The sequence below is a fragment of the Akebia trifoliata genome, chromosome 11, assembly GCF_017979445.1.
Source record: "Akebia trifoliata isolate Shusen 1 chromosome 11, ASM1797944v1, whole genome shotgun sequence".
NCBI lineage: Eukaryota > Viridiplantae > Streptophyta > Magnoliopsida > Ranunculales > Lardizabalaceae > Akebia > Akebia trifoliata.
This window is the reverse complement of record NC_141385.1, coordinates 35,595,307-35,607,143: the sequence shown is the minus strand read 5'-3', so window position 1 is coordinate 35,607,143 and position 11,837 is coordinate 35,595,307. Positions and strand designations below refer to the sequence as shown.

General features: G+C 33.1%; 1 protein-coding gene across 1 annotated transcript; it reads left to right on the top strand.

Annotated features, from left to right (window-relative positions):
* The first annotated feature begins 2,161 nt into the window (after positions 1-2,161).
* LOC147391404 (beta-amylase 3, chloroplastic-like) lies at positions 2,162-5,602 on the top strand. Its single transcript, XM_086459845.1, has 4 exons — positions 2,162-2,736; positions 3,423-3,633; positions 3,889-3,999; positions 4,497-5,602. Exons 1-4 carry the CDS (start codon positions 2,210-2,212, stop codon positions 5,316-5,318), a joined length of 1,671 nt encoding a protein of 556 aa, XP_086315971.1. The 5' UTR covers positions 2,162-2,209; the 3' UTR covers positions 5,319-5,602.
* Positions 5,603-11,837: the final 6,235 nt, after the last annotated feature.

Here is an 11,837-nt window from a genome sequence, read left to right as displayed (position 1 = left end):
AAAAATTCATATTTGAAATACCAATACATTTTAAAGCACTTATCTAATCTGGTGCACTCACTCTCACAACGTGAAAAATGCCTATATTTGACGGTCCAAGGCCGTCGAATTTCATAAAATTTAACGGATTAAGATGTTAAATTTTACATTGTCAATTTTTTTTTTTCGATGGACAGAAATCATTAAATTAATAGAGGATGGGAGAAATTTAATGGCTCTAAACTGTTGAATTGGAGATCATAAAAAATTTCATTGGCCATAGATTGTCAAATTTCTCTTTCTAAAATTTGTGGGCTTTGACCAGTCGAATTTTCTTGTCAAAATTTTCAATTTTCACTTACTATCTATAAATCATTAGAATAATGATTTAATTTTACCATACAAAATTTTGCTATCTGCACTACACATACTTGTAACATCTCCATTGGACCCATGAAGATGATGATTTTAATACCACTAATTGTTAGTCTTAAAAGCTAAATAATAATTTAATTAGTGCCACATAAAATTTATATTTGATGATTAATCTTTGATTGAAAACCAATCAATAAAAAATTAGCAAACCGTGGTGTAAGGTTGGTACACACGCTCTCAAACCGCGGTTTTTCAAAGATTATAAAGAAACACGCTTTCACTATACACTTTAACAGTTTAATTCACACTCCCTATTTACACGTTAGTTGCCTATTCAATACTCTGAACGAGTGATTTTTTGCTCATACTTGTGTCAGCAAATTTGCTCACAGCGCAACAGCCATTTGACATGTGGCAAGAAAAATTTCTCTCTCCTGCCTATAGTAAAAAAATGAAAACTTTCTAATCTGCTCACCTTGAGACATTCAAAAATATAATCTGATCTAATGGGATTGTAGAGCAAAAAATGATAGGAACTTTGATCTATTTTTATTTTTATTTTTATTTTTTATTTTATTTTATTTTAATTTATTATATTTCACTGTAGAATTTTATTTTTAAATTTGGGGGCTTGATAATCATCCATTTTCAACACCTTAGATGAAACTCGAAAAATAATATATTTCTTTTTTGTTTGAATATGAATATTTTCATGAAGGCTAGAAGATTGTGTTCTTGGATTGTCAATGTGGTAATTAAGGTGAATTCAAAGACCTTTCATAAGATTTGAAATTTTAAAAATTAAATCAATGGGGGAGAAGACATGTGGGCATGTGGGCAAGAGAGAGAAACTTTATCTCTATTTCAGATGTCATTCGTGCCACATGTCAAATTGCTGTGGGGCTGTGAGCAAAAAATCACTCTTAATTGAAGAGACCCTTCGACATGTGGCGAGAAAAGCATCAACAATAAAGAGAAAGTTTCTCTTTCTTGCCCCTACGTCCTCTGCCTATAGATTTATTTTTTAAGCTTTCAAATCTTAAAAAAGATCATTGGGCCTACATTGAATATCTTATTAACAAAATCGAACATCACAACCTTTTAGATTTAATGAAATATTTATATTCAAATACATAATATTAAAAAAATTATTTTTCGAGCTTCATCCAAGACAAATTTAAAAATAAAATTTAATGGTGAAAAATAACAATTTTTTTTTAAGTTTATACAATTTTGTCCTCTACAATCCTATTGCATTAGATCGTGTTTTTGACCATCAAAAGGTGATCAGATTAGAAAATTTTCTTTTTCTTCACTATGGACTGGAGAGCAAAACTTTCTCTCCCATTGCTGATGTCATTCATGCCACATGTTTAATGGCTGTTGGGCTGTTAGCAAAAGATCACTCCTTCAATTAATTGTGAGGAGATTATGCAAAGGAAGTGTGTGCTAGGTCTTCAGAGGTTCAATTTTGTTATAATAAATTTTTGATATTAGTGTACACAATGATTTTAGAATAAAGGGTCGGATTCTATTCGACCTTAACCATTTCATGATCTACAAATTAGGGATAAATTAATCATTTTGATATAGTCGTTAAGAGGATTAAAGAAAACATTTTTCCTTGTTTATTTATTTAATAGATTAAATTCAAAAGAAATATAAGCCCGTAAAAAGAGTATGACAAGGAAAAGTTGGAGATGAATAGTTTTGATTTTTTGCACTTTTTTTTTTCTTTTACCAGACCCTACCAACATTGTCTTCTTCTCCAGGCCTTATTCTGAATTTTTTTTCCTCTATAAATAACCCCCAAACCTCCTCCATACATTCTCACGGCCTTCTCTTTCCAATCACCATGGCCTTAACAATACCTTCTTCTTCTTGTTTCATCAATTCTAAAGACACCAAAAACCCGAAAACCTCTGATAACTTCCCCAACTTGGTTTCCTTCCCTCAACTCAAGCCCATTTATTGCCTTGGAGCAAAGAATTTGATACCCCAAGCGCAAATTTTGAGCCAAAAAACTATGTTTTTTGATGAGAGGAAAGAGGAGAAAGGGGAGAGACTTCATGGGCTCTCGGGTAAGTCGAAGAAAGGTTCAAGCGTGCCCGTGTTTATTATGTTGCCCCTTGACACGGTATCATCAGGGGGGAATTTGAATAGGCCGCGATTGTTGAATGTGAGCTTGATGGCTTTGAAGAGTGCAGGGGTGGAAGGAGTGATGGTTGATGCTTGGTGGGGATTGGTAGAGAAAGATGGACCATTGAAGTATAATTGGGAAGGGTATGCAGAGCTTGTTCAAATGGTGCAAAAGCATGGATTGAAGCTTCAAGTTGTTATGTCCTTTCATCAGTGTGGAGGAAATGTTGGTGACTCTTGCAGGTATGAAAAAGGAGTTCTTATAATTATAACATGTTTTTGGTGTGTATTTTATTCAATTTTTATCATAATTCATCCCTCTTTTTTTTTTTTTCCAAATTAATTCAATCTTTTCTGCATGAATTTTGCAAAAGTGGTCGTTCTTATTATTTATATGCAATCCTCACCCCCCCCCCCCCCCCCCCCCCCTTTTTTTTTTTTTCTCTCTTTTGTTGAATATATGGGTGTTCTCAAATATTCCAGTCAGCCAACATGAATCATCCAGGGTTTGAATTGAACATGTATTTTTGTGTATTTTATTCAATTTTCATCATCGTACACTCCTTTTTTTAATGTTTAATTCTATAATTTGTTCATGAAATTAATTTGCAAATTAAATTCATCGTGGTTGCCATTTATGGCTTACACCCAATCCCTATTTCTATCTTTCATCAATGAATGGATTCCCTAAAATATTGGGGACAACTACATGCATGAATCCCACTGCATCATTTAACTATATTCATTATCATATCGTCAGTCAAGACGTGTATCTTTATATCTTCTCTATCTTTCAAAAAATAATAATAATAATAATAATAATAAATAAATAAATAAAAATTGTGTGTCTTCTCTTACTATATCAATCCACGTTACCCCTTATTTTATAAAAGTTGATTGTCTAATTGTTCTTATTGATTGGTACTCAGCATTCCTCTACCTACATGGGTACTCGAAGAAATCAGCAAGAACCCTGATCTTGTCTATACAGATAGATCAGGACGGAGAAATCACGAGTACATTTCCTTGGGTTGTGATTCATTGCCTGTACTTAAAGGGAGAACACCAATCCAAGTCTACTCTGATTACATGAGGAGTTTCCGCGAGAGGTTCAAGGAATATCTAGGAGATGTGATTGTGGTAAGCACCCATCAATCATATTCAGTTTCTTTATCTAATTAGTAGCATCACATGCCCCACAAGTTGATCTTATTTTGATTAAAACTATATCTTATATTAATTCAATTGTGCTCATATCCGTTCGGATTATAAACTTCAAATCATATGCTTAAAATATCTCATGATATGTGGGACTGATCATCAAAAATAATTTTTCAAATTTATTTTATATAATAATGTTGGTATTAATTGAAAATATGAAATGAAAAATTGCAGGAAGTTCAAGTGGGTATGGGACCATGTGGAGAGCTGAGGTATCCATCATATCCAGAAAGCAATGGTACATGGAGATTTCCTGGTATTGGTGAATTCCAGTGCTATGACAAGGTATTCCTTACTATATATATATAAACATAAATCTCTCACCATATAAAATACAAAAAAAAAAAAAAATAATCTTTCAATATTAATTGTTTGGCCCCACTCAGTGACCCCGTCCCCTCCATGCATATTAATAATTATTTTAGTAAATGGTCTTAAAACTCGGCTGAGTCAAGTTTAACTGCGGTAAACTTTTCCTTAAATCAACTGTAGATCTGCATTCCTCGGGATACATGGTTCCCTCGAGAAACACCTTTTATGGGGAGATGCAACCGTGTATCTCGAGGAGTGCAGATCTACGGTTGCCAAATTTGTCACGGTAGTCGATTGAGTTCCCCACGTGGGGTAGTAAGACTGTAAGAGTATCACGATTGTTATAATTTATATAGAATGTGATTACAACAGAATTATTTATCAATTAATGTCGAATTAATCGGTTCAAAACAGACTTGATGGGTACCAATCCAATCCTAAAAATTATTTCTCTCTGTGTATCTCTTCAGTACATGAGAGCTTCTCTAGAAGCATCAGCCATGGCAATAGAAAAGAAAGATTGGGGAAAAAGCGCACCACATGATTCGGGTCAGTACAATCAATTCCCCGAGGACACCGGATTTTTCCGAAAAGACGGAACATGGAACACCGAATACGGCCAATTCTTCCTACAATGGTATGCTGAAAAGCTACTAGAACATGGTGACCGAATACTGGAATCAGCCGATGCAATATTTCATGGAACCGGGGCAAAATTATCCGGAAAGGTAGCAGGGATTCACTGGCATTATGGGACCAGGTCTCATGCAGCGGAACTAACAGCCGGATACTACAATACCCGACATCAGGATGGATACTTACCAATAGCCCGCATGATGGGTAAACGGGGTGTTGTGTTGAACTTCACTTGCATGGAAATGAGAGATGGGGAACAGCCAGCGAGCGCAAATTGCTCACCCGAAGGGTTAGTAAAGCAAGTTAAGATGGCGACTAAGGCTGCTGGAACGGAGCTAGCGGGCGAGAATGCATTAGAGAGATATGATGATAGAGCATTTGCACAAGTTATGGCAACAAGTAGGTCGGATTCAGGTAATGGTTTGAGAGCATTCACATACTTGAGAATGAATAAGAGGTTGTTTGAAGGGAAGAATTGGAGAAATTTGGCGGCATTTGTGAAGAACATGTTGGAAGGTGGACGGCGCGCTGGATTATCCGAGTGTGATTCAAGCGGGTTGGATTTTTATGTCAGGTTCATTGGTGACCGGAATGTGAATACCAAGGAAGCTGCACTGGTCTATAGAATATGTGTAACATCTTGCAATCGAATATAAGAGGGAGGAAGAAGATATGAGTAATAATTTGATTATATTTTGCTGAAATTTAAATTTATATATTATAAATACAGAGAATAATAAAAGATATATCTGATCTCTCCATGTAGGGAGAATATTTAATAAGAGTCATGATGAATGCATGTAGTCTTGGTATGCGGTTGGGTACGTGGCAAGGGCACAAAACTATAGATCATTTTCATCGGGACACACAGGAAAAAGATGCGTGGTTTTGTGCCATTTCCATGTCAGTCACGTACCCAACCATACACATAGATCACGTGCAATCATCATTATTCATTTAATAATTGGTGTTCTTGGGTTTTTATGTGAGAGAGAGAGAGAGAGAGAGAGATTGGATTATATGAATTGTCCATGTGGCAAACTATTTTAAAGGAATGCCACACAAAGGGCATCATCTTCTTTATTAATTCTTGATTCCGAACACCAGTTGTAGTCTCCTCGATTACAAAACTTCATAACTACGAAAGAAAGAAAACCTAAAACTAAGAGAATAAAAGAAAAACAGAAAGAAAAAACCTAATTATTTCAACAGACTGTAGAGATTTCTAACTATCCTTATAGCTCTGTCTAGTCCTTATTTATAGAGAGACCGGATTACAGTTTCTAGGGTTCAAGATACTTTTGTAACCGCACGACTTCAAAACCTTAAGTCAATATGAAAATTTAGTAGCCGCCAAACTTATGTAAAAATCTCGAGGAATGATTCATCCCTACCACCACGCCGTGCCAAGGAGCCACCGCACCATGGTCCATGTGGGCCAAATGGGCCTGAACTTTGGTCCTTGGTTTTGTTTCGAATTCTGGATTGCAGTAGAGTTTTTAGATTTTTTTTATTCACCTTGCGACTTTTTCCTGTTACATGTAAATAATAACAATTAGGTTCGAAATTCATTATTTATTTGAAATCACTGATAAATAAGGATTGACAATGAATTATATCTAATTAGGGGGTTTAGTGAATAATTTATCCATAAAGTTTATGTAATCAGGGCTTTAGAAACCAATTTCTAGACCCTGATCACACCCCCAAACCTAAAATTGTTAGTCTCGAGACAAAAGTAAAGCAAAAAAACTAAGTACAAACCATTTTTGTAAGTATTTTTTTTTATTAATCACTTTTGTAAGTTACATGATCGCATTTAACGAATACATCAAGCCCTAAAACTCTTAGGTTATCCTAAGTGGACGAGTTTGACTCGTGAGGGTTTGTAGTGAATATAATCACAAAATTTTAACACTTTACATAAATATTAAAATAAAAAATCAAAGTATGTAAGGCGAACATAACGACATTTCAAAAATTAGTCAAATTTCTTTTATGTTTAGCAAAGTTTTGAATTTTCATTCCTCAATTTAGAAAATTCAAAAAAATAATTTGAGTGTCCATGCCATTTCTTTGATTTTAAAAGCAACATATTTTTCAAGAATAAGATTTCACCTCCTAACTGCTAAAAATGGTCAGTTCTAACTAGAAATTGAGCATCTTGTTTGGTATTGTGAGAGCTATAGATGTTTAATTTAAAATCTTTAAGCGACTTTATCTATGATATTCCAGCTTATGCACGTTTTTACCATTGACGGCTTTCACACTATTGAAACTACATTATTTGGTCTCATTTGACTCTTTTCATTTTTGTACTTTTTTAGTTCAAACATTTTTTGCTTTGATTTGATCTTTTTCATATTTTTATGCTTTTATTTTTCAAAAAAAAATTTCACACATTACCATTTTTCTAGTGTTCTTTTTCAAAAAGCAGGTAGTCTTTTTCAAGGTACCCAGTCTAATTATGTGATTGTTGTCTAGGTTATACTAACTCCAGTTCTATTTTTCTTCTAACCAACCAACTAACGACAAGGAGGTCATAATTCACTAGACAAGATTTCCCCTAACACTCTATATAGGGAAGAAGGTTAACTCTTATTCCATAAAGTCTTATTTTTCTAGTACCCAATCAGAAGTATCGTGAAATTTTCAAAGTAATCTTTTTATGATTTTCTTAATGAGGAATAAAAAGAACTCATGCTTAAAAATTTTAAGACATGAGCTTGAGATTTGAAATTCATATGTAAACACTACATACAAGGATTTTAAAGAAAATATTTTAAAAGTGTTAATATTTTTTTCATTTTTTTATTCTTTTTTTGAAAATAAATTAATAATACAATTGTGATGAAAAATATGTAATGCAATTGTGAGCTAACCTTATACCTTGAAACTTAAATAAAATATTGTACTCAATATGAAGCACACTATAAGAAAAGTAAGAAATAAGAACGACTGTTTAAAACGGTAGTAAGTCGTTTCTAAATAAAAACGGTACTAAGCCGTTTCAACTACCAAAAATCGTTTTAAATTTACGTTTACATTATACACCTATCGAGAGAATATGTATATACTTCTTCGTCTTCGATCTCCACAAAACCCTAATCACATTTTTCCTATTTTCTTCGCCAACAAACCATCATCGACCTCCTCTTCTCTCTACTGAGCCGAATCATTAGGGTTGATTCAAGGATGTAGAAGGAGATCAGAAGAAGCTCTTAATCAATGAAAATCACAAAATCTTCAGGTCCAGAAATCCCTAATTGCTATAAATTCTATCAACCTCTTCTTCAATTCTTCAATTCGAAAGTTGGTTCTATTTGAGGAAAATCAATGGATCAAGTTCGTAATGGTGTTTGGATCTGTAGGATTTTTGGACCTCTGATTTTCTCAGACGATCTTGATTTTCTGGTATTCTTGTTTCAAAGCTCTCTTTTATCTCATCTGTTTCTACACCTTGAGGACAAGGTCATTTTCAAGGAGATGAAATGTTATGTGCCTAATTGTAAGGATGAGAGTAGAGTAGTTTAGTGTACATATGATGTATATAATATATTCCTAATAAGTGATAGAATAGTTAAAATAGGTTGGGTGCATGGGATCATAATTTGTATTGTGAAAGAAGTTGAACTGTGAGTTATGGGATAGTTCCTTGAATGAATAGGATAGTGGGTAGTTAGAGTAGTGTTTCTCTTGTATCTAAATTCATTGTGAGATTAATGAAAATATGCAGAGAATTATTATTATTAAAAGTCCTTTGGGATTTGGAAACTAGCCATCTCGAATCGGTTACTTTGGAGGTCTGATCTCCCTCGAATGAGATCAATTTCTGATCTTTCTTCATTTTTATTATTTTTGTGATCCGATCAAAGTGGATTCATAACATGGAATTTTGATAATTATCTCTGCAATTTGACTAGAATTATCTACAATTCTAACCTAGCTATTATGTAAATCAAACTCCTTCAAAAAAGCCTAGTTGGAACTCTTTCACTTGATTCGATATGCGAGTTTTAGGGCTTTGTTCGATCTCCTGCTCTCTAATCGTTTTAACTTACCTTCGATCTCTCGAATATGAAGTGAGTTTCTGCTAGGTTTGTGATCGAATCTTCAGGTATGTTAAAGCTTTTGATTAAATCTCAGATTGTCCTTAATTATTTTTGTATTTCAAAGGTTTTCTTCATGGTTAAGACAAGTTTTAGGATTTTGTTTGATCTCATCCTCTCTAATCATTTTAAATTACATTCTATCTCAGAGGGAACCCACATACGATTGTATTTCAGCAATTAAGTTTCGATCTCACTTGGATTTTACGAGAGTTTCTACTAGGCTTTTGATGGAATCTTCAAGTATGTTAAGGCTTTTTATTTAATCTCAGATTTTTCCTCAATTAATTTAAGGTTTTAGAGGTTTTCTTCATGATTAAGGAGAGTTCTAGGGCTTTGTTTGACGTCCCCCTCTCTAATCACTTCAACTTACCTCTATCTCTGATGAAACCCACATACGATCGGATTTCGGCTACTCTAATTTCTTTGATCAATAGTATATTACATCTTTAATCGAATATACATATAATCTTTAACTATCTAAGATGTTATTATATAATTCACATCAATTTAAGTTTTCCATTAGGGATATTAAATGCATGATCTTTAGCATAAAACTCATAATCCAACAAGAAGAACAAAGATTTGCTGTTTCCATATTTTTGTTATTTACACTACTCTGGCAAAATTTGGATATCAAGTAGGAAATTCTTATTGGATATGTCCAATATCTAACTTTTGAGTTGAGAATGCTAAATGCATAACAAAGAGTGGAAGCAACTCTTGCAATCAAGGGGTCGTTCTTTCGTATTTCAACTGATATTCCACTACCCATTGCCACTGTTGCACATGGTAGAGTCTAATCCTTTTTTTTTTTTTTTTAACATTACTGTGCAATGCAGGTTTCCCTTTGTAATGTGTTGTCCTTGTTTTGGAGTTGTTATGCCTTGCATTAGTAAAATTTATTCCATGTCTCTATTTATTTAAACTATGTATTATACTGAAAGACATATGGATACCTTTGTACACATGAAAATCATACAAATCATGTGTAAATTGTTGCTGAAAATGAGATACTTCAATATTCTAAGATTTGCAATCAAGGGGTTCTATTTGGATTATGTACAGTGCTGGATTTTGGTCCCATTTAAATGGGCTTCTTGTTTGCATCTTGGACTACACTGGCTTGATCTGGCAGAATTTGGGAATAATTGGATTTATTTAAAAAATTATTTGAAAACTTGTTGGTCTTAGACTTCTCTGTAATTTTTTATTTTATTTATTATTATTTTTTTTTTTTTATCATTTTTATTTAGCCTTTATTCACATATATTTCTACAAAATGTTACTGATTTGTTTTAGTTTGGATTTCTTTTAATTTTGTTACTAATTTTCTTTAATTTTGTTACTAATATCGAGTTCATAGACGTTTTAGGAAATTATGTGGTTGGCAATTCTTAGAGTGTTCCTTCGATTGAGAATGGAAGTTGGCGACGATATTCTAGGTAACTTGCTATCATGCATGATACCCTGTAATATTTTATTCCGAACCTTAGTTTATTACTTTTATTCAATGGGACTAGTCTGCGAAAGCATTTTTAGAATCAACCCATACGTTGATTTAAGTCTTTGCCTAACATACTCTGTCCATTGTCCCATAATACAAATTCAAAATCATTTTCTTTCCTTAACCAGCTAATTAGATTTGAGTTGATTCCTTTATTCCTTCAATACTCTTATCACTGCAAGCAAATACTAGGAGGTTACTAAAATGATTTTAGCGCATGTACTTTCTTTTGCATCCGTAAATTGGAAGATGTCTTATGAACCATCTTTAAAAAAATCCCTATGTTAATATTTAAAATATAAAAAAATAAATATAAAAAAATATATTAAAAAAAAAAAAAAAACCACTGCTATGTTATTTGTTTGGAGGACCACCCTTTCATGGTTTGTATTTGTGTGCAAATAATTCACTAATTATTTATTGGTTTTGTGATTTTCCTTTTAGATGGTGGATTAAAGGGCATCATGTTTCAAATTAGAAGAGTTATTTGTTTTGTGTGTGTGTGTGTGTGTGTTAATGTTCATCAGTTCTAGCATCGTATTAATTTTCTTGATGTATGTTTACTCTCTAGTGCTTATCAATAATGTTGGTTAAGAATCCTAAAAGAGGGGATTATTAACTGTATATGTATAAAAATATGTACTTTATTTATGTTTTATAAACCAAGATCACTTGTGTTTCTCCTAGTACCTGTATTACTGTCCCCAATCTTCAATTGAAATTGATAATGAGCTTACTTTGTGATTTTTTTTCAATGGATCGCTGTAGGAATTGGAATTGATGTTTGCACTTATGAAGGATGAAAGATTGTTAAAAGTATATACTGGTATGTGGGCTTTATATGATAATTTTAGACCCTTTACAACTTTGTGTTCCAAGTAAAGTTGATTATTTCATTAGAAATCACATAATGAAGCATAAAGAAAACAAAAGACGTAACAAAACTTAAAGAAAATTTATATGTTCTCTCTTCTTACTTGGGTCGAAGCCTTTAATTTTTTTCATAGGAATCTATGATTAAACCACTCTTCCGTTTTGTAGGTGTGGAGTGATATAAAGATCAAAAGCATGATCTTGTCTCTTCTTCAAATGCTCAATCTGCTACGATTGAAGTTGCTCATCTTATTGTGCATTCTTCATCCAGACTCACCTATTTCCTTTCAATATATTCTAAAATTCCTTTTATATAAACTCGTTGCTTAATTTTATGGATTGCTTTGTCACTGTCTAAACTAAAAAAATCAAATGCCATGAATTGGATTCTATATTAGCAAACACACACTACATGAAAACTGGAAAATTCGACATAAAAATTTGACGGGCCAAAGCCCACGAATTTTAGAAATTGGATTTTGTCTGTCTAGGACCATCGAAATTCTTGATGTACCCAGATTTGATGGTTTAAACCTGTCAAAGTTCTCTCATCCTTCATTAATTTGATAGTTTCAGCCTGTCGAAAAAAAAAATTTGACAATGAAAAATTCGACACCAATTCAACCTCTTGGTCCGTCGAATTTTATGAAATTTGACGGCCCAAGGCCTTCAAATTTGGGCTTTTC